Genomic DNA, 23,521 nt, shown 5'->3' with positions numbered 1-23,521 from the left:
AATCGCAGCAGCAGCCGGAAACTCGCGCGCGGCGATAATGTCAAGGTTGCTTTTGGTACAGCAGCGGCACACGCTTATCTCGGCCCCCTGTGTATCCATCTCCGCGCTATATGCGCTTCTCGGATTGAAACTATAAACGTGTGCTACAACTTTTGGCACAAGACGGACGATGCTGGACTGCAGCTCTCCTGTGTACTTTTGCTTAATTAACGCCCGCGGCCCTCCAATTCACAGACGTTTTCCTTCCGCTCTATAGATATAATACCTATACACGAAAGCGCATCTCGCGGATGATATCGAGAAGAGGGCAGTCGAAGGGATAACGGCTTTAATTAATCGGCGCCGTTAATTCACAGCTAGAGTTTCATTATAGCCGGTGTGCACCCGCTGCGTCAGGCCAGCAACGCGAGGCGTTTTTACACAGCGCAAAGCTGCAGTGGGCCAAATGGCCCGAGAGCTATAGAGAGCTATAAGGCTCTATATATTAATTAACGGAAAAGCTGAGGCCGTGTCGAAGTGCCACTGCAGGAAGAGACGCGAGACAAGTGGAGAGTTATTATATACAGACGGGCCTGTGCGCTGCTTTTCCGCAAGCAGTCGTTGACACGTTTCTCTCTCTCGTTTTTTTTTCTTTTTAAAAAGCCGTTTAACTCGACGAATCGACGACGTATAAACAAATTCACAGCCCCGCGAAAGACAAAGCTGCTTAGGTTGATTAAACGCGTATACGCGTGTGGTAAACACGCGCGCGCGCACACACGCAGCGTGATTTTTCGAATTCTGCAGGCTTGGAATTTATCGCGGCGCGTTTACTGTCCGAAACGAGCGCGCGCGATAACTCGAACCGCTCATCCATATTATCGACGAAGCGCTCGTCCGTTTCGCGGTGAAAAATTAAATTTCCCGCGCCCGCACGATTTATCGGATTGCTCTTTCTAAAAAATAACGATGCGGTGTATATATGTATTATAAGCGGATAAAAATAGAGCACGAGAGAGCTTTTGACCGCATCTTATGTGCATCGTCCTTATGACTATTCTGTTAAGATTCGTTGGTAAACATATTTTTTCTCGTGCTCGTTATAAACTTCTCTGTCACAAGTGATTAAAGCCGCGAGTTGGTCAGTTACTGAAAAGCCCTTGCGTTTTGTTTTTTTTTTTCATTTTTCCCTTGTCATCCTTAGACGATCCTCTCAGATTTACCTACACAAGGATGAAGGGTGATCCGCATGCGTGTGCTGTACCGGCGCTGCTCGAGACTTGAATGGCGCGTCCCTCATTCAGCTTACTCCGCGCGCGCCTCGAAATGTTAATTAGCGAGGCTAATTAGTCGAGCTGCTTTCAGCCGTCGCCTCCCTGCACTTCGATGTCGTCGATTTTTGCCGCTATGAGAGAGAAAGAGAGGGTTGTGTGAATGCGAGAGAAGAGACCATTCTTTCGAATAGCAGTTATTGTTCACCTGAAGCTTCGACGTTCTCCACACATCAGGTGTTGTTTTTTTGTGTGCGGACAAACAATCCGCTGTAAGGTATTTCGGTCAGACCCCCCCGCCGAGTCTTGCTTTGCTCAGCTCGTAACGGGGCTAACGCGCTGCTGCGGTTTGAAAAAGTTTAAAAAGATAATTAAGGCTTGTATCGCTACCGGTAGCCGGCCATTTATTTACGACTTAGGATATTTGGGCGCGCGAGGTCTCAGAGGACAAAGAATTCAATTAGTTGAGTCTCCGGCTTCTCCCGCTTCGATTCTCCGATTTTACAATCAAACTATAAAAGCGAATCATCCCCGCATCAGCAGCACTGCAGCAGAGAGGAAAACCCAACGCACACAATGACGTCCAAAGCACCCACTCAACGCATCCCAGCAGCGACGCAAGCGTCACCGTCGTCGTCACTCCCGTCCGAGCATATCAGCGTTTCCTCGACGTGAGCATGGCCCGGTCGGTAATGACGAGTCGGGGCCTGACGTGAGTAGGTGCGCGCGCTCGCGGGCTCGTCTATTATGAGCTTTCGCCGGCGATGCGCCGGGCGCATCTTGCTGCTACTGCTGCTATCGCTGGCCGTCCATGCGGAGGCTCAGGTTCGCCAGGACACCTCGGCCAGGCTCAACGGGGACTTTGTCATCGGCGCTCTCTTCAGCGTTCACCAGCAGCCCACCAGAGGTAGCCAGAACGCCCTGATGTGCGGGGCTATCAGGGAACTCTACGGGATCCAGAGGATCGAGACGGCCCTCTGGACGCTGGACCAGATTAACAACAACAGCGAGGTGCTCAGAGGTGAGATAGTTTGGATGAAACGAAAAATCATAGCGCCCGCGAGCTCGTAAATTGAAACAGGATGCCGAAAGCCTTTGATTTGCTCTGAAAATCCAGAGTTTGCGTCTGCGTCTATCTCTCGATAAGGCTATCGGCGAGCAAATTAAATAGGCCCGCTTTCCGTTGTGTATTATATTATTTTACGACGCTCGTTAAGGCCGCGCGTGTACGTGTATCGGCGGAAAAATAGAATTTATGTTTATAAAAAAATTTACCTTTATTCCAAATCCTCGCAGGTGTGACGCTCGGCCTGGAAGCTCGGGACTCCTGCTGGTACGCTCCGGTGGCCCTGCAACAGAGCATCGAGTTGGTTCGCGACGCCATAACACCGGCCATCTCCAAGGCGAGTCTTCCCGCTCAGGACGGCCTCTCGGACTCCTGCCTGCTGGAGCCCAGTCTCGTGAGTACATATATGCGTTTTGGCTCGAGCTTCGCATAATTCATCGCCCTGAACTTTCCGCGAAAGGAAAGTCCGTGTACACACAATGCTCGTCGCAGCCCCGCGAAGCCGAGGGTAGAAAAGAAAAGAAAAATGAAAAACAAAGTTGGCGCTCGCGCGCGACGCTCATTCATCGCCGAGTGAAATTAACTTTGCAATTCATCAAGTTTTTAATGCAAGTCTAAAGAGCGATATAGCTCGCGTAATATTCATTTATGATGCAGATGCGAACTCGGCGGTTCTTTCAAAAAGTCCGGCTCTGTGTGTGTGTGTACTCGGGGATTAAGGTTGCTAATTAAAAATAGCACGTGCGCGGAAGTCTTGCGAAGCTCATCGATCGATTATAATCTCTGGCGCAGTTTATCATAAACAAAAACACACGAGATGCGTATGTTTATTAATACGATTATATTTGCTCGAAGCAGAACTTGGAGAAGAAGTCCCCGCTGATCGGCGTCGTTGGACCGGGCTCAAGTTCGACGGCGCTCCAAGTGCAGAATCTCCTGCAGCTGTTCTCTATTCCACAGGTACAACCATCAAGTCGACATCTCCTCGCTCACGTTTCGGCTTTACGACGCGACCTCGTTCCTTCCGAGTCAATGAACATTGTTTTTTACGAGCCCCTGTAGTTTAATCAGGCGATACTTTCAATTAATCTCTGCAGATGTATCATGGCTTCTCGAATGTTTCATAATACAGGGGCAGTCGAGTACATAGCGTCTAAAAATATATGAACGAGGTGGCAAAAGCAGGGCACGTCGGGCGAGAAATACGGTGGAGAGAGCGCTGAATGTTATCCGTACTTTTCAGATCGGCTACTCGTGCACCTCGAGGGACTTGAGCGACAAGAGCCGATACTCGACCTTCCTCCGCGTGGTACCGTCGGATTACTATCAGGCGCAGCTGCTTGTCGATCTCGTGCGCTACTTCAACTGGACGTACGTGTCGATCGTCAATACCGATGGTAAGTCACTCTCTCTCCCTCTCTCTCCTTATAATTTGCTCTAAAGACACCGTGTGCGCTTATCTTGGCTATTTCAGGAAAGAACTGTGCATAGGACGCTGTTGCTCGTCAGCTTGTTAACCTCCTAGCTTATTGCATTTGCATGTAGATGCGAGAATTTTTAAAAATAAGCCGTGTACTATATACGTATACGCAGACGGGTATAAACGCCTCCGCGATAGCAATAATAGTTGCTGAAATATGGCTTTCCTCGCGAAGCGCTTGGATTAATGGCGGCAATTTTTTACTGGGCGTCCCTGCAGAAATCGTAAATTTGGCTTTCGAAAAACTAGCCCGCGCGCTCTGTCCATACGTCTCTCTATCCGCGCTGTATGGGCATTTCAATCCCGTGAATTATCTATCCCGGCGTTATTATTATAGCCTATCGCAAAACACGATGCATCACCTCCCTCTCTCGACTTTAATATTCCACGCGGTGAAAATCTCCTCTCCCCGAAGCTAAAAACCGCAGCAGCGAACCGCCCTCTTTAAAAAAAAAAAAAAAAAAAAAAAAAAAGACAGCTCTGAAGCAGCGCAGTCCATCGACATTCGCCTCTGTATCTCTCCGTAGAGAACGACAGCGTGTCTCGTCTTCGCCGCAAGATTACCGGAAAAACTCGCAGCTCTGCATAATGCAAACGGCGCCGCGCGACTTGATCGATCGCGGCGAAAATAAAACGTGCGCCCGCATACGTATAGGCACGTACGTCGTATTATACATCCGCGAAGGAGTTATCGGGCCGCGCTTCGAATCGTATGTGAGCGAGCGAGCGAGCGAGAATTGAAATATCCGCGAGAGCAGAGCGCGGGCAATTTCGACATTGTCCGAGAGATAGAGCGGGATAATGAAAAAGCAGACGAAATGGAAATGCCTTGACGAGCTTACAGTATACCGAGAGCTGTTTGCAACGATGTAATCATAATTACGTTTTCTGCAAGTACGCGCGGTGCGGTCTTTGAAGCTTTTCTCTTTGACGTCGGTTTACATTTTTACCCGCCCTTTTATATTTACAGTGTTTTACGCTTATAGGTATATAGACCGCTCGCGATAAGCTCGTGGATAAGGAGAGAGCTTTAATCGGTGGCGGCTGGCTTAGACAGTTATTCGAATTTTACGGCTGAGCCATCAGCGCGAAATTCAGCGTCAAAGATAGAGGGGTATAATTAAACGTCTGAATAAGAGTAGCTCTCTAATCCGTGACAGAGAGTTTTCTTCGCACCTGCTGCAGCACACAGTAGCGAAAATCGAAACTTTGATTCGGCTACTTGACCTACATGCACATATACAGAGCGCACTGCGGGAAAAGCTCGAAAAAGCTCCGCCAAGACAAACCCGAGACTCATGCCTTCACTGTACGTCGCGCGAATTTCTCCAAGACTCGACAATGGCTTTCTCTCTTTCCCTCATCATTTTTCGCGTCGCCGCCTTGGGGATCGCTGTGGCGACAAAAGCTTCGCGCGGGGAAATTTTGAAAAGCCCGCTCCCGCATACAAAGGGACGTTTTTAAGAATCTATATATATATATATATATATATATATATATATATGGAAATTATTCCGTCTAATTTCTCGGTGAAGTTTCTTTATCCCATTCAGAGTCGCCCGCCGCGAGTGAATGCCATAATAGGTAACGGCGCTATAATCGAAACTGCTTTACTGCAGCTCTCTGAGCCAAGATTGACAAACGCTTCTATAGTAAATAACTCGAGCCGCTTCTCGGCCATAAATTACCAACTCTCCGTTCGTTCCTCGTCTTCTTCTCGATTAATTCCATTCGTCTCCGTCTCGCGCTATATATATATGTATACACGGGTGGCTGAAAAAACAAGGAGCGCGGTCGGACAAAGCTTATACGGCAAGAGTCGATATCGCGCACGAGACTTTGAGGGGCAGGAAAAATTATTATTGTATCAGCAGCGATCGGCTAAAGCTTTGACACAAAAGATCTCTTATCAAAACGTCGCCCCCGCAAAGCCTCGAGGGAGTAATGAGGGTATAGTGTATAGTAGAGGTGCTGCTACACTCTTTTGATCTTCGACTTCGCTCTCTTTCTCTCTCACGGATTTCTCACCGTAATATGCGCGAGGTTTTCCATTCGATTCTCTTCTTCTTCACTGCCAAGCCAGTTCTATATAGGTCGAAGAAACGTGATAATTTTGCATGTCGCGTGAGCTGGAAAAATTTGCAATTAAATAAGCTCGCGCGCGCGCGCGTAGCTCGCCTAGCTCTGCTATTCTTTCGGGTGTATAATGCCGAGGACTTTGTAAGTTTCTCGAGCGACAATGTGTAATACGTGCGCTCTTTCAGATCGTAGAAATAGATTTTTAAGCGCGCGCGCGCGAGAAGAGACGGAATTTCGAGCATCCAATTCTGCGATATGAATAATGCAAGAGGAATGATAACGAGGAAAGATACAAATACGGTGAAAATAAATCGGTATGACGCGTGAACGCGTTTTTCCGATTCCTGTCTGTACACATCCGCGTGAGATTGTGCTTTCGTCGTGCTTATTGTCTAATGGCGCTTCGATCTCCTGACGTTTATGCGCGACGCGTAAAGACACTTCGCGTGAGTAATTGCCGCTGGGATAGGGTAGTTCGGGATAGGCTCTGGTTTCTCGGTACACAGTGGATTACGCAACGTTTTCGAAAAATTTAATTGGAAACCCGCGCGGCTACAGTGAATTTTCCAGCGAAATTGCGTATTTCCGTTTTAAATCATCCAGAGAATAAGCTCTTTGATATAACGGTTTTCGAAATTGCCTCGTTCGCAATTCCTTATCAGCTCGTACAATGTAAAATGACTTTTTTTTTTTTGCGTTAATTTTGGAAAGAGCGCGCCCTGTGACGCAAAAGGGGAATTTATCATCCGCGAAAATAAATTAGGAGATATTACGGGAAAGATTACCCCGCGGCGTGTGTACGCTCGTTCAGATAAGGCTCGGTTCATATTATATGTGTATGTTGTGACTCACTGGTAATTCAGAAAGTTTTTTAACTCGAGATAATTAAGCGGAAACGTACTTTCATTACTGCGGAAGCGCACTATTTTTAAAATCAACGAGCGCTCTCAAGGTTACAGCAGAGACCATATAATTTAAAAAATACATACGTTACTACATCTAGCGGTTCTCCGCAAAGACCAACTTTCTCAGTAGACGCAGAGAATCAATCAAACGAAATTTCTCCTTTTTTTACAGCGTTATGCTCTCGGCCTTGCAAATGTAATCTTGCACGCGAGCTTGCATACAAATGTCAGTAGCCTAATGCAACTTTGCTTTCTTATAATCTCTGCGTGTGGGGAAAGACGTAGCTGCAACAGATGTCGCGGTGCGCCGACTCTCGACGGGAGTTGGTAATGGCTTTCGTGAGCGCGGCTATAATGGAATTTGTATACAACGAGATCTCGTATAATCGAAACGTATAATGGAGTTATCGATTGGCTTTGTCTCTGAAGTTTGAAGCCTGCGGGCTTGCGATTGAATATGGACGAACGACGTTGGATCATCGGCTGTATGTAATGGTAGCTCTTTCGCTGTATCTTATCGAATTTTCGACTGGGTGCGTCTAATAAAATCGGAGGCGCAGCTTTCGAGTTTACTTCGCGCGCCAGACGCTAATCAATTGGTCACGTGAGGTCACGTGAGATTCGGGCTTGACGTTACGCAAGTCGCGCGGTTATTACGGCCGAAGCTTTCTTCTAAATACGCTTCGCACGAGAGCAGTCGCGTATTTATAGGTATGTACACATGCGTGATCATGGCGCGAAAGCTCTATTTCTCCAAACATGCAACGTCTTATTTCAAAAAAGCGAGGCACATGCGAGATATAAACGTTCAAATTTACCGCGTCGCCTCTCCTACATAAAGCTTCTCCAGCCGTAAATCAATCCTTCCATATTTTTATCGCTCGCTATTAAAGCATCGAACTTCATATCGATACAGCCCCATCGCGATCGCAGCCCCGTAAATAGCGTACCTGAGAAATAAAAGCCTCGTAAAAGACGCAGCTCCCATACAGCTATCGCGGTAAATAACCCAGAATCGCGGAGTAATTAAATCTCCCCCGCACTTCCACCCCTGTTGTGTGTGTGTGTGTGTGTGTGTGTGTAATTTAAAAATAAAGCGCCTGTTCGGATTGTGTGCAGCTTTTAAAAGCCCGTGTTATACGCTACCGTGCCGCGCGCGGGAAAAAGAAGAGAGAGAGAGAGAGAGAGAGAGCGCTAATGAAGGAGGTCGGCATCTTGTGCGATCCACACATTAATTAGAGCCGCGCTTTTCCAGGTCATTAACAGGCTGCACCGTAGTGTGTCCGCTTTTACCCGGAGCTGACAAAAAAAAAAAAAAAAAAAACCAACGAGCGAAGCTGATGCTGTTGCCGCGATTATTTGCATAGTTCGAGCAAAGTATTTGCGTTAGGGGGTCGGGGCTAATTTTTCGAATGACGGAGCCCTGATTGCGCGTGTACGCGTACACGCGTAACTAGGCATAATTGCGCAGCTTACGTCGTTATATTTTTCTCGCCCAGAGCCTGTACAGGTGTATCAAAGAAACGACGGTTAAATTGCCAAAGTCGACTTAAACGCGTCTTTTAGCACCGTGCGCAATTTATCGCGAGAGCATTAATTCCTGCGCGAGTTCGCAAACTTTCGCGCGGCCACATAAAAGCAGCTAATTGAATATAATAGCCGGGCGCATTGTTCTCGCGCGTTTATCGAAGCGTACGCACCGGAATCGCGTTCCATAAAGTCGTGTCGTCACACAACAATAGCAAATCGGCTATACCCCGCGCACGCTGCATACTCTTTCGTATTATTATATAAATTCGAGCGCGCGCAAAACCTGCGCCCCAATTCGCGGCATAATTCCGCGCGCGCAAATTTAAGCCTTTCGCGGTTTGACGAAGCGCGAGATGGTATATACATACTAGGGTAAAATGCCAAGGCGTGAAATCGTAAAATTCAGCTCTCCAGCGGTGCAGCACACGCGGGGGAGGGAGATTAGCGGACTGACATTAGGCGCGGCGCGCACGCGCGAGCTAAATCCACCCTGAGATTTACTCTGTATTACCGCGAGGAATTCGTTCGGTCGTTCGTTCTCTCTAGCGCGCGAAATATGATAATGCACTGGATGGCTTCAGCTGGCGGAGAGATAAGCCAGAGCTTTAGTCACTTTTTCCGCCAGGAGTTGCTTTCGTTATAATGTATATCGGTATAAGGGCGATTAGTATATGGAGCGATAAGCGCGTGCGTCGAAAAGTTTTTCAATCCATCACAGCTATATAGTGTATATAGCGCGCGTCATCATCTCATCACTTTTTCCAATTATTCAAACAAAAAGTCGATTACGGCTAAGCATACGCGCGGCTCTGTTATTCTCCCTATTAGGAGCTGAAGCGGCTGCACGCGAGCCAACTTTTCGGCGCATATCCGCGTTGGTTCTCGATAACCAAAAATCCATTAGCCTTATCTCCTGCCGAAAGTCTAGCCGAAGCTCGTAAACAAAAAGCGCCGGATCATTGTGGGAGGTTAACGTCGATAAGTAATTTCGACGGGCCGTTTAATAATACGATACTACGAGTTCGCCTGAGCTACAACTTTGACCTCTCTCCCACGGCCTAAATAGTATTTTTCCGGCAGCCGCGCATCTGCTCCGTTTTTTTTTTTTTATCTCGTTTCAGCTCGTGAATTTTTTTCTTCGTTTCCCTCATCGTCGCGCAAAACACACGTATATACGGCCGCAATAGCAAACGCGCGGATAGACCGCAGGGAAAAAATCCCATTGAAATATCGGAGCCGGAGCTATACCAAAACGGAAGCCCGAAGCGTCGGCGGCGCCTTCGCGTCGGAAATAACCCGGCGCGGGAATGGATTAGCTGCGGGACTTTCTGCATAAATATGCCTAGACCCGATAAAATCGCTGCTGTAGCGGCAGCTACTCTCGCGTAATTGCGTTTTCAATCTGGCCAGAGGAAGCGAAGACTCGCGCGGAACCGCGGGAAGAACTGCCGCGCGTTGATTATTTCCTATTTTCGAGGATTCGATAAGCTCGACGCGGCTGCAGCTTCCGCCACGATTTTTCCATCGGAGTTTTTTTTTTTTTTCGCTTTGTAAAACTGTTACTGCCGCGAGTTTGACGTCTGGGAAGTTTTGATTTTTTTTTCGCTTTTTTTATTAATATTCTTAATTCGTTTCATTGCAGAGAACTACGGAACGAGCGGCATCCAAGCTTTCCGCGAGTTGGCGGAGAAGACCGGCGTATGCGTGGCGAGGGAGGACTCGATCCTGACGTCGGCCGACGACGCCGCCTTTGACGCGGTGATTCAGAACCTCGACCAGGACCGCGCGGCCAACGTCGTCGTCTGTTTCTGCGAGGGATTCACCATTCGGCATCTCATGGAAGCTTCCAAGAGGATGAATCTCACCGGGCGATTCGTCTTCGTCGGAAGGTACCTATATAGTACCTATACATATATAGTAATAGCAGAGGACGGACTCGTATTGTTATTGACATGTTTTATCGCGTCCCTCGTAAAGCTCCGCCGCCGGTATAAAACGTCCGGGGCGAGTCGTAAAGTGTCCTGCTAATAAATTATTATCGTCGCGAGATAATCGCTCTCTTAAAGACCTCTCGCTTGTCGAATATATAAAAGCTTTGTGAGCTCAACGATATAATTAGCGCGCTTCGCGTGTCCTAAAAATCCCTCCTCTCCCTGTCCTTTACCTTCGAGAGCGTGACAAACGTCGTTAGTCGTCGGGAAAATTCAATTACGCGAGAGATAGGGAGCTTAAATCGCCGTGACGAGAGAGAGAGAGAGAGAGAGAGAGAGAGAGAGAGAAAGCTTCCAGCTCCTACACCGGACACAATGGAAGCGAACGCGACTATACGCCGGAAGGTCGCAAAAGTCGCTTCGACAGGCACGTCGATGTCGCCTTTGCTCGAACTCTCTGTGTGTATATATATATATTTATCCTCGGCGTTTGGTGCAGTGACTCAAGAAAATGAGAGCCGCGCGGGGAAATTAAGGGGCGACAAAGATAAGAAAGGAGAGGGAAAGACACGAGAGAGAGAGAGAGCCCTCACGGAAGTTAGTTATAGGGAGGAAGTCTACTCGCGAACTCGTCGCTTTCTTCGCACAGCAGCGAGACTCAATTACGACAGAGCGACGCGCGACGGAAGCTCGTAATTGCGGTCGAGCGTATCCGCAGACGAGTGTAAGCATTGGTCGTTGAAAAAGTCGAGCGCGACACGAGTGTATCGCGTTGTATATACCATAAGAGCAGCGCTTGACGATCTGTATGTATGGATTCAAGTGGTTGCGCCCGAGTATGGTCGGACGTGACGCGATGCAGCGTAATCGATATTAGGGGGGGGGGGGGAGCTTGAAAAACTCGCGAGCAAAACGAGCTCGACGCTCCTGTTATCGCCTGCTAAATGAAGGCTTTACTCGCGTCGCGACGCCCGATTTGCACACGCGCGGATAGAGAAAGCTCGAGTCATTAATGCTCGCTTAATCTTGGCGCGTTTCGCTCGACTGAGTCTGTCTGCGTATACACTTCAGAATAATTCGGATCCGCGCTAAAGCTCTCCCGAAACAAAGTCTTCGGCGATATTTAATTTTCCCGTGTATTTTACAAACAAAGGAGAGCAGTTGGATAAATAAACGCCGAATCGCGGGAGCTGACTGTATATAAGAGAAAAGTCACAGCGAACAATTAAAAAAAAAAAAAAAAAAAAAGAGCGGCAGAGAGAATAAAGCGAAGCTGGATGCAAAATTCAGCCCGCGCCGAGGAAGAAAAGTGCTGAATGAGTATATGCGGGGGTGGAGGGACGACCGCGAGTATATACACGTCATAATGGCTGCGGAAATAACTGAAAGTGAATTCGTTTGTGCGGCTGTGCGTTTCAATGGCCGCAGTGTGTTTGTGTGTGGCATTTATCTTTTTTTTTGCTCTCTTCCTTTCTCTTTGCCTCCACCAGCGTTATATATACACACACATACGCGTACAGGCATTAGTCTACGGAGTCACTGCGGCAGACGTCGCGCCCCTGCGGGCAAACGCGAAGGGATATAGGGGTGTGTTTCTGATAAGCTCGTATGTGCTTTAGTTTTCTTCTTCTCCTAGAATTTCGTTAACGCGGGCGATTTAAATTTTCCTTCCGCAGGTGCATGTCGATAAGACTCTTGAAGAAAGCCGAAACGCCCGATGGAAAGACGCTCATCATCTCGGCTGGTAATCGTCGCGGAAATGCAAATGTCAACAGCAATATCCGCGCGGCTGGGAATACATATCCGCATTTACAGTTACTCGAAACCGCACACGCGAGTATTTGATTAGCGCAGCCAACCGCCGCGTCATCTTTTGGCAAACAAAGCGACGATTACGTATTCTCCTGCGGTTATGGATTTCGACGGAGTAGAGGCGAAGATGCTTCCTATGCGCGCTGGCAAATGAAACGTATTGTTCGCCGTTCACAACCGATTCGACCTAATTTCGCCGGAGATTTAGATGTAAAGGTAGCATACGCGTGTGCTGCGCGATGTTCACACGTGATGTATACAATCGTAACATAATAGATTTACGATCTTCATATCTCGCTCCTAAGCACAGACTAACTCCGGCGGCGCAACTAAGATTAAACGTATACGTATAACATTTGATGACTTTGATTTTTCAGCGACGGCTGGGCGGACCGAGACGACGTGGTGCACGATCTCGAGAGCGAAGCCTGGGGCAGTCTCTCCATACGCATCCACTCGCCTTACGTCGCCGAGTTCGACAACTACTACCTATCGCTGCATCCTTACAACAACACGCGCAATCCTTGGTTCAACGAGTTCTGGCAGTTCAACTTCAACTGCAGCCTGCCTGTCGAGTCCGAGAAGGACAGCCGATACAAGCTGCCACCCAACTTTCCCAACTGCACCGGTTAGTCGCGCGTATTACTAATTACAATTGCCAAGAAAGAAACTGCGCAAGAGTTTAAAAAAGCCAAGTTTATTCGTCTTTCTCTCTGTTCGTCGTTGTTGGATTATTCAAAAGATACAGAGCGGGCCAGCATCCATATCGATCACACGCGTATACGAGGGAAATTTCGTTCCTCTTTGATGAAGCGCGTGTTGCGAGCGCTGTTTTCACAAAGCGGATTCGAAAAATTGCTCATGAATAGTGCAACGCGCGCGCGCGCGCGCGTGTGAAAAACGAGAGCTAGCTGCTAGTTCTAATTATCAGAGCTGCAGCAGCTCGTACGTCGCTTCTTTTTTTATTTTGTCCATCGCTGGCAAATATAATTTTTTCTCTCGAACTTACTGAATATTTATACACTCCAGCGCGGCTCATTACTCTCTCGGGCCTTTATGTATCGGTGCTCAGGAAAAGTTCACGAAAAGTAACTCGTCCTATCAGCGAACTCAGCATCAGCAGGTAGGTGTATTTGCATCGTCAGCGGTGAACCGCGTGGCGCCAGCATATCTACCCTCAAGAATCTATTTAGCCCGGACGTCCCCCGAGACACGACCAGCGTAGAGCAGCGGTAAATATTTAGAAAGCGATTTACATGCGGGCGGTACAATCAATCGGTGCCACAATCAAAGACGCCGAGCTGGTCTTAGATCCGGTCTCCTAAAGCTCGCGCGCTACTGCGGGTTAATTAATTAGGCCATGCGTTATGCAGAAGCAGCAGATTGATTCTGCGTACAGCCCTCGGACCCGCAGCTATAATTGCCTTGGAGCCGTTGCTGCAGCCGCTGCAATCAACGATCGAAACTGCGTTTAGGACTGTCGTTGTGTCCGCCCGATCTCTCTGTATGTGTATGGATGGGAAGGAATATAAGCTATGTATATGGAAGCTCGCTGATTGTCCGACCGACCATTGTTCAACCGTTCTAATATACTGTGTGAGGCGAATTGCGCTGTGGAAGTAAGGAAGTAGCGAAGTCCGAGCTTCGCCGCATAGATGTACAGTATCCGATAGACCCTTGCGAGTTCGATTATGTACACGTACTCCTCGCGATCGTTTTTTGTTCCCGTAGTATACGAGGGCTCGGAGCTTTAATGAAACTACGAGCCGCGCGGTCATATGGTTGCGGATACATATCTCCGCGAAGTTTTGGAAGCTGCGGATTTTGCGAGCAATTAGCCGCGCGCTCGTTATTTACTTATTCCGCGCGGTGGCGGCCACGAGCCAAATTTCGTTTTGAGAACAGTTCGCGTCGAGTATAATAAACGTCGAACTGGACTTCGAAACTTTGCGATGTATAAATGTGCGACCAGCTGTACTTTCTATTTATGGAACAATGCGTATAACAAACCGTTTATTTTTTTCGGAATCGGAATTGTATAATTTTTTTCGGCGGAGAAGAATATAAGGTTAAGAAATTTTCTCGAGCGATTTGCCGGGTAAACGCCGACTTTTTATGTATATACCCGCGTTCTTCAGCACAGCAGCTGACGTATGCGCGTCGAGTTAAATAGAACGGAAGAGAGGGTCTGACGACGGACGCACTCGTATATACACCGAGTACTGCAATGGCTTACGCCATAGAGATGCATGACGTATTCGCCGGAACTGTACGCGTATGTACGCTCGGCTTGGCATTCGAAACGTATGTTTGCGGAGGAAAATGGGGCACGTGGTCTTTGAGAATTTTTTAGGGCGTCGGGAGAGGTGTAAAGTGCATCCAGCCCTTTTTTTTTTTTATTTGTTTTTTGCGGAGGAAATTTTTACGCTATTTTTTGCTGCAGCAAAGTTAAATGTTTTTAATTACAAATGTTGTTCGCATCAGTCACGTCGATTAAGAAGTAATCATTTCAAGGCAACCTCGAGAGAAAACCCCGACACACTGCGCGCGTAAAAAAGTCCGAAAACAAAGCTTATAAAACTTGAACTGTAGTTAGACTCATTTTCATTATTTCCCATCAGGCCAACCATCATCGAAACACGCTCGAGTGGCTTTTATCCCCGTCTCTCTCTTCCGATACTTCGCCCAAGTGAAACGGGATTAAGCCTCGTCCCCGCGGACTTTGTTCTACACGCTGTATAAGCTGGCTTTCGAATGCCGCTCCCGCTTTTTTTGTTCATCCCTTTCTCCCTCCTTTTATTGTTTCGGCGTTCGCACAAATGGATGCGCGAATTCCGCGTGCGCGTCCCACTTAACGACGCGCCGTATGCGACGAAAATTTTTTTGGCTCTGCTGTGCTTCGAGTAGTGCGGATCGTTATGTGTGGTGACGTGAGCTTTTCATTTGGACGGTTATTCTTGATTTTCGAACTTATAAAAGTGGAAGAGCAATGCTTGTACTTTTACTTCATCATCCTTAAAAGTATCCACGTGTACCGTGCCGGGACTCGTTAAAAATTGCCTGTAAAAATGTTCCCTCAAAAAGTCGATAATCAATCAAACCAACAAACCGCGAAAGCAGGAATCCATTTACACATACACACACACACACAGCCCGCAAAAAAAAAAACGACGACTAGACACACTGCATCATCGCCGCACGCGAAAACGCAAACACTACAGGGCTTTTATTTCGCCTCTCTATAGCACGCAGCAACGGACTAAAAAAAAGAGAGAGACGCGCAGCTAATAAAGCTCTCGGGCGTCGATATTTAAACCCGAGAACGATTAAAACGTGTGTATAGCGTGTAATTAAGGCCGTGTAAACGCGATTAAACGCCTGTATGAGTATACCACTGCTCACTTGGTTGGCCGGCTTATCTCGCGGACGTGTAGCGTGTATATTATATGCACGAATATGTATACGCGCGCTGCGCTGTCGATATTTTATTACGGAAAAAAATAGCCGAGAGAGCTGAGGTAGGGAGATTTACGCGGCTAATTGAGCTGCATTATGAATTGTAAAAAGAGCTTGCGGACCGCGGCGGTATGAAAGCGCTTTATACACTCGCGTGATGGGTAATTAGAGACGGCTGTAAATTCCTCATTGTCCAGGGGATGAAACGTGGAGATTAGTGCGGCGGTGTTTAATGGACGATTTTTATTCGTTGTGAATGTTAAAAGAGGCGAATTTAACGTTACAGGCGAGGAGCGACTGACGTACGAGCGCTACCGGCAGGATCCGAAGATGAGCTTCGTGATGAAGTCGTTCTGGGCGATGGCTCACGGTCTGCACAACATGCTCGAGGAAACTTGCGGCCACAACTACACGGGAGTCTGCAAGCAGATGTTCCCCTTCAACGGCACTCGCTTTCTGGTAGGTGTATAATTAATCGATCCACTTTTAAATTTTTAACAAAAAAACATTACGTCATGGCTTGCAGCATCACCTGATGAACGTGACTTTCGCTTTCGGCGAGGAGTTCGTGGAGTTCGATCGTCGAGGGGATCCACCGGGCAGGTCGGTGCGTATGTCTATTTCCAAAGTCTCTTATTCCCGTGTATAAATAGCGAGTCAGGCTATTGTGTTCGCGGGATCGCTGAAAAAATAAAGCGGCTGTATACTCAATACACGTAGAGATCAGAGTGATGGAGGCCACCGCGAAAAGTTTAATGCGCGCCGAGCGATCCCCGCGAAATCCATGAAATTCCGATTGCTTTTGAAGAGCTGCCCCAGCTGTACAGACTCTCTCTCTCTCTCTCTCTCTCTCTCCGCTCTTGTGCAGTAGTAGTTCAAGTGAGCTGAACTGCGGCTGTCTCGCGCGCGCGTTTTCGCGTAAATATTGAAATTCAATATCCGGTCAGCCATCGCCGCGATAAACTTTTCAAACCGACCGCGCTCAACTTTGCCCGTAAGCCTCTTGATGGGGCGAGGGAGGAAATAATCTTCCGTCGTGCCATTGTTTTCGCGGAGGAGACGACAAATGAGAGCCGCCGCCGCCGCCGCCGCCTCCGGTGGGGATCATCGGTTCGAGTGATTTAATTAAAATAATAAGGGGAGAGAGAGAGAGAGAGGGAGCGTCTGGAGGACGTCGGAATTTTTTTTTGGCCCGCGTCGAGCTCTTTAACTGGAGCTTATCGATTCGCGCACTCGAGGTGTATATGGTCGAGAGGATTTTATAGCCGTGTGTGGTTTAATCGGGACGGGGATATCGCTTCGTATCTTTTTCTCTGTTTTTTTTTTTGTTTTTGTTTTTTTTTTTTATTAATTGAACAGATTCCATACACGTCGAGTGCGTCATCGATTGGCCTGACACTGCAAATTTTCTCAACGACACTCCAGCCTCTACAGCAATCTCGCTCGAAACTCTTCTGTAGCTGAATAAAAATGAAAAAAACAAAGGCACCGCACTGTGTCAAAATTAAAGCGGCCAAACAAAACGCTTCACCGCGGCAAGATCAGATACGGAAAAAGTCGCTTGTATACAAACGAGCCGCTTACTCCATTCCGTTTTATTAAAATTCTTCGTAACCGAACACATATACACTGAGTGTATAATAACATCTCTCTCTCTCTCTCTCTCTCGCGTGTACAACGAACTTTTTTCATTTCGAATCGACTGTATATTAAGTTACCCTCGCGCCGAGGGAAACGAAGAAATAACGAGAGCCGCTCGCAGCGCAAACGGATATAAAATTAAAGGTGTATCCGTTTACAGGTACGAGATCCTGAACTACCAGCTGATGCCAAACGGAACGTACGCGTACGTGCAGATCGGCGACTGGAACAACGGGACGCTGACGTTAACCGGCTGGCCCCAGTCGCGCAGTCCAAGCCTCGTCGAGAGCGTCTGTTCGAAGCCCTGTCCGCCGGGATATTACAAGGTGAGCGTTTTAATTAAGCGAGCGAGCGTGCTTTGCGCTTTGATCGTTTAACGGCGCTGTGCAGGACTTTGACGAATAACCGGCGTCAAGCGTACCAGTGTGACACGAGGCCTCGAACGATATGCGCTCTTCTCTCTCTCTCTCTCTCTCTCTCTCTCTCTCTCTCGCTCTCTACTGATACCTACTCGACTTGCAGTTCGATGCGGAAATGTGAGCGAGAGAGAAAGCACGAGGGATTGAGTGTAATTGAGATGCCTGCGCGCTGCGTGCCTGGTATTACTTTCGAATCAAAGGTGCTCGCTCGCTTTTTCTGCGCCGGACCTCGCGAACCCGATATTTTCGTTCTGCGGCGAAGAAGACTTTGTCTTTCGAATATGCACGAGAGATATAGCAGTTCAACGCGATCGAGTTCTCAGAGCGGTGTATATTGCGGGAGTCACTTGTCAAATCCACGTCGGAGCGACTATATTACATGCCGCGTTCCGGCAAATGACACGTCCATTACATTGGCCTACATTGTGCTAAACGCTCGTTTACAGAACTTCAAGACAGGCGGTCAGGAGAAGCGCTGCTGCTGGGCTTGCGTTCCCTGTGACCACGACCAGTACGCCGACGAGGAACAGAGCAAGTGCATACCCTGTCCGCAGGGACAGTTGCCCAACAAGAATAGAACAGGTGCGATTGATCGCGTAATAAATCACGAGCTCCATCAAGGCTTAGTAAGACAATGACAGAATTCACGATATACATGTACTTGGTAGCGTGTTACGTGATACCGGAGGAGTTCACGCTGTGGACCGACGTCGAGGCGATAATAGCGATGACGTTGGCGGCCATAGGACTGCTCGCAACGTTCATCACCTGCCACATCTTCATCAGGCACAACAACACGCCGGTCGTCAAGGCGAGCACTCGCGAGCTCAGCTATCTCATCCTTGCCGGCATGACACTCTCGCACTTCTCCGTGAGTATATTATACCGCGCAGTGTCTTTTTCTTCGGATATTAGGCTCTTAGTAGGGTATTAAGGCCTCTTGAATGCTTAATCGTGCAGCTGCACTTTGATCGACTCTGGAGACTGATTAGTTATTGAGGGGCTGTGAATATGCACGAGGGTATAATGGCTCCGGCTTAATGCGTACATACGCGCGCTCGCACGCGAAACAAAAACTCGTTGCCTATAATCAATCGCCCAAATAAAAGAATGAAAAAAAAACGAAGCCGAACGCGGCCTAATCACCGCGAGATACAAAACAAAACCAGAGGCAGCGAGTGTATAGGACACAACAAAAAAAAAAAAAAAAAAAAAAAAAGCGATGCGCGTGTGACTCGTGTCAGTAATGAAGGCTGGATCGTATTTTTCTGTTTTGTCCGCGTCGAAACTAGGTGCTGCCCATACTGGCCAAGCCGACGTACACCTCGTGCACGCTGAGCCGTCTGATGCCGGGCATCAGTTTCGCCATGATTTACGCGAGCCTCTTCACAAAGACCAACAGGATAGCCCGGATCCTGGCAGGCTCGAAAAAGCGTTTCCCCAAACGCAAGCCTCTCTTCATGTCCGCCACTGCCCAGGTATTTATGCGCGCGTGTCTTTTATTATAATACTATATTAAGTATGTCCGCATTTTTAACGAACGTCTTTCCTCTCCTCAGATCATGATAACGTGCATACTGATAACCATAGAAGTAGCAGTAGCCGCGACGATGCTGATGATGGAGCCGGCGATGCCGATCAGAGTACACCCGGCGCGCGACAGAACGGTGCTCACCTGCGCGACGACGCCTCGGGCGGTGCTGTCGCCGTTGGCCTTCGATGCTCTTCTCATCGGCTTGTGCACCCTCTACGCCATCAAGACGCGCAACGTGCCGGAGAACTTTAACGAGGCCAAGTTCATCGGATTCGCCATGTACACGACCTGCGTCATCTGGATCGCTTTCGTGCCCATATACTTTGGCAGCGAGACCAAGGTGATTCATCATATAGTAGTCGCATGCGTTGCTCTCCTCGCTGTCCGCACTGCTAAAGCTTATTATTACGTGCTCCAATTTTACTAGCAGTCCCCCGCCCAATATAATATAGTTATAGTTATAAGCTGCCCCGTGTCCCGCTTTATAGAGGCTCTTCAAAGACGCAAAACTGTCGCAGGTGATAACGATGTGCATGTGCGTGACGCTGAGCGCCTCGGTCACCCTCGTCTTCCTATTCATGCCGAAGCTCTACATCATCGTGCTGAGGCCCGACCGGAACAATCGTGCCCTCTTCACCACGAGCAAGTCCATCAGGTGTCACATCGGGGCACGAGTCGCCGCTGCCATAGCCGAGCCCACGCCCAAGCACGCCGTCTACAGGATCTCCGAGAGCGAGGAGACCGAGTCCTCCTCCGGTAATTGCAAGTCTTTCTTTTAATCGTTACGGGGGACGACGCAGGAAAAGTTTCGAGATTACGATGGGGGTGTAAATTTCTTATCTGCGTTCGAGTTTCTTTAAACGAGGTAGTTGCGGAAAAAATACTGTATACGCGGTATACGGTGAAAGTTTGAGCAGCCTGCTTTGAATATCTCCGGCGTTAATCAACGGCGAACTCTACGTAATTTCCCGCCCTCGCGCATAGTAGAGGCTAAATAACCAATTGTGCAAACGACCCTAATTCGCCCCAATCACGTCCGCAGCTTACAGGAGCAACAGCAGCAGCATAAAGAGGCGCACGCTGTCGACGCAGACGGACAAGGAATTGCTGATGTCGCTGTGCCAGGCTCTCCTGCTCGGCACCGCCACAGCGACAACTGGCAAAGCGTCACCGGTTAAGAGCATCGACGATCATCAGCAGCAACAGCAGCAGCAACCGAAACAGCTGATGTGGGAGTGCGAAGCAACGGTCGAGTACGACGAGGCTTGCGAGCAGTGCAACGGCCTCAGAAGGGCTTCGATGGAAAAATCCGAAGCGTCGCAGACTCGTCTCGCCTACGTGAGAAATCATCGAGGGGAGAGCGTGAGCTACGAGAGGAATCACTGGGCTGAGCTTGACGTTAAGAGGCTCGTCGATGACCTGCGTAGACGGTTAGTTCACTGAACTTTTTTTGCGATATTACAAAGTTTCGATTGTATATACCGAAATACAACTGCGCGCAGATCCGTAGCGGCCTATCCGAGCGCTCAATCAAACTGCCATCGGGGACCAACGAGTTCGTTCGCAGCCGGAGCTTCCTCATCGCCGCTCGGCAGGAAGAAGATGAACGGTCTGAGGGGTGCCGATTACGAGTTGCACCAACTCGGTCGCCGCGATTCCAGCCGCGCAGAATCTGGCGCTATCGACTCCGAGACGCTGAGATTGATAGATCTGAGAGCGCGCATTCGCGAGGAGAGCGAACTACAGCCAAGCGACTCCGGCGATCCCGTCATCAACATAACCATCACCCTCGGACACGGATTGCCCGACTACGTCGATGCTCCCGTTAGCGAACTCTGATTTTCCGAACTTTATGCTTTGTCGACTGTTTGAGTTTGTTGGGTATTATGCGATCTAGGCGATAGTTCATGCTAGTATGTGCGAGCAGCGAGTTACGTTTGCCAAGATGTATAGGTGTAGTCGGTGTTGATGTAAGGTAATAAGCGTTAGAGAAATAATGTGCGCGGCGATTATAGGGATTCCGTGAGAAATTCCATTAAGGACAATCGAGATTGCCTAATGCGAATTGTTTTCAATGGTGTATTTCAACTGATCATGTCAAGCGCACACCGTGTTATACAAATATATACGTATCAACTTTGTTATTTATTGAAAAACTTTGTTATTTCGGACTTTTACACCAAAATAACAGGAATCTATACTGTACTTGTTGAGTTATGCATACCGTCGTTCATCGCTGCTCCGAATTATTTCTAGTCAATTTTTTCATGTCCTCACTCGTTTATAAATAATATATAACTATGTACGTATAATCTACTTAAGACGAAACATGTTTTCTATTATATAATGATCTTTATTTATAATATTTATATGATAATCTAAAATATGAATGTTGAAATGAAAAGAAATTTTATCGTGATAATGTTCAAAAATTATCTGAATACACAAGGAGAATCATGAGCAATATATCGATTCAATGGTCTATCCACTTCGATCTTTATTTTGTTATCAAAATGTCGTAAATTCTCCAGCAATAAGTGAAATTTTAATTTGATCTTTCAGTATGTGGTCTCAATAGGTATAAGCCAAAACTAGCATAAATATTCTAAGTACATATAGCGACTAAAGAATGCAACATTAAACAGTGTATCATAGGCTATGACCAAATCGTATAGTTGCCTAAATATCTCCAAATTAAATATTAGTAGACAAATTTCTTACGAGTTTTGCTAAGCGAAACGCAACTATAGCGTATACTTTTGCAAAAAAGGTAAAAGTATAACTTTGTAGAAACTAATAAAACAACTGTATCCTACAGCTAATGACCATCCTTCGGAATTTTCGACTAGCAAACTAATACGTAATGCATACAATCAACTACTTTTTTCAAGTACCAAAGACTACTTAAACTGAAGGGGGCCACCCTTATATGTAAAAGGAATTCGGTCATGCTAAAAAGATATCGATCTTGGTATATATGGATTCTTCGACGATTTTCATTTCACATTTATTTCATAATTCTGTAAATAAAGAAGATCCAAGCACCGGTTGGAATTTAATTTTTTCAAAAGACGTATCAATAATATTGCGTCGTCGATACATGATTGTTTGATATACATATATAATCTGGAATTAAAATAAAAATTTATTTAACGACTCTTGAAATATTTTCATTCCCTCTTGCGAGTAGTCAACCCTCGCTATCAATTTGAATTGATTGGCAAGGATCATAAATTCTGTAATTGAAAAGAAGAAATTATCTTTTTTTAATGAACATCGCTTGTCTATACCCGAGTGGCAATTAAAATTGAATATCAGCGAGCGTTTGCGTACACTTTGTGAGAACGATCTCGTTCGTTTCTTCGCATTCGATTATATCCAATTTCATTTCTCGCTATCGCGATGAGCCTGCGATCGATTCTCCGGATAATGAAGTGTCCTAAAGTAGACAAGCTCTTATAATCATTTCCAATTTCACACAGAACATATCATATTTTAGTAGTTATCTGTATGAAGAGCTGGATAGAGAATATCTGATTAATTACGCTGACGGAATTGATCCATCCGGTCAAATATTGACGGATCATCTGATCGCTGTATATTCTTCTCGTTCATCGGCCTTCTCTCTCTTTTTGGTATTCCAAACGTCGAGCTTATAAGCTTAGATTATACATACGAAATTTTAAAATCAAACCGAACGAAAATATAAGCAAAAAATAACAAATGCATACAGAAATACTCGAGCTCTGACCCCATTGGCAGTCAGGAATATATCATCAATATCGCGAGTTCTCTCCGATAACCCACTTGCATTCTGCCTCGATACCTCTGAGCAAAATATGATCGTCCGAAATTCCGGCGGTAGTCTGTGAAAAACTTTAATGGATCACCCGCTTACTCCTTCACTGATCCCTATAGCTTCGCGAGTTTATAAGAGTCCAGCGCGCGTCCGGGTAAATATTGAATTTCAATATCGACGGTCATTGACTTCGAGAAATAAAGTTTGCGCTTTTGTATCGGACTCAATGAGAAATTCGGTTCATTGTTACCGTTGCGGCGTGGGTTCAATTAGAGCCAAGACTGTCGCTTATTGCGAAGAAGCTCTACTGGCGAATGTTAATTGGATGATGGTCTCTTCTGATTTTATTTTTGTAGCATAAAAACGTGAGCTTTTTTATAACAGTATTGATATAACTGAAAATTTGTTCCTTAAACAAAAATAAAATGTATATGCATCTGAAGCACTATTGCCTGTAAACTAGAATTTTATTTTGCTGAAGGAAAAACCCGTATTTCTCTCTCTCTCGAACGTAAACTGCAGCTGATGCAGCGCGGCTTTGTTCATGGATTTTTTTACATTTTTGGCAAAACAAAAAAGGCCTAGCCAGCCAACCAGTGGGTTGTACCGAACGTTTTCC

At 47.0% G+C, this 23,521-nt stretch overlaps 1 protein-coding gene across 8 annotated transcripts in view; it reads left to right on the top strand.

The window, feature by feature from the left end:
* LOC100118400 (metabotropic glutamate receptor 1) overlaps positions 1 to 23,361 on the top strand; it is a 27,973-nt gene extending 4,612 nt beyond the window's left edge. For 3 of the 8 annotated variants that reach the window (XM_031927449.2, XM_031927446.2, XM_031927447.2), the window contains 16 exons: positions 1,794 to 2,271; positions 2,547 to 2,710; positions 3,172 to 3,276; positions 3,560 to 3,713; positions 9,953 to 10,199; positions 12,431 to 12,681; positions 15,796 to 15,968; positions 16,036 to 16,112; positions 17,311 to 17,476; positions 18,016 to 18,151; positions 18,238 to 18,440; positions 18,862 to 19,047; positions 19,129 to 19,443; positions 19,592 to 19,859; positions 20,146 to 20,533; positions 20,606 to 23,361. In XM_031927449.2, coding sequence (XP_031783309.1) covers positions 1,998 to 2,271; positions 2,547 to 2,710; positions 3,172 to 3,276; positions 3,560 to 3,713; positions 9,953 to 10,199; positions 12,431 to 12,681; positions 15,796 to 15,968; positions 16,036 to 16,112; positions 17,311 to 17,476; positions 18,016 to 18,151; positions 18,238 to 18,440; positions 18,862 to 19,047; positions 19,129 to 19,443; positions 19,592 to 19,859; positions 20,146 to 20,533; positions 20,606 to 20,942 — 3,444 coding nt within the window. In that variant the 5' untranslated portion in view covers positions 1,794 to 1,997 and the 3' untranslated portion in view covers positions 20,943 to 23,361. Of the gene's footprint in view, positions 1 to 1,790; positions 2,272 to 2,546; positions 2,711 to 3,171; positions 3,277 to 3,559; positions 3,714 to 9,952; positions 10,200 to 12,430; positions 12,682 to 15,795; positions 15,969 to 16,035; positions 16,113 to 17,310; positions 17,477 to 18,015; positions 18,152 to 18,237; positions 18,441 to 18,861; positions 19,048 to 19,128; positions 19,444 to 19,591; positions 19,860 to 20,145; positions 20,534 to 20,605 lie in introns of all 8 variants that reach the window. The other 5 variants (XM_031927452.2, XM_031927450.2, XM_031927448.2 and 2 more) reach the window with 3 other exon arrangements.
* The last annotated feature ends 160 nt before the right edge of the window (positions 23,362 to 23,521 follow it).

Source organism: Nasonia vitripennis, chromosome 3 (genome assembly GCF_009193385.2).
Source record: "Nasonia vitripennis strain AsymCx chromosome 3, Nvit_psr_1.1, whole genome shotgun sequence".
Lineage (NCBI taxonomy): Eukaryota > Metazoa > Arthropoda > Insecta > Hymenoptera > Pteromalidae > Nasonia > Nasonia vitripennis.
Note: the sequence above shows the minus strand (reverse complement) of the source record. Positions and strands in the feature narration are given on the sequence as shown.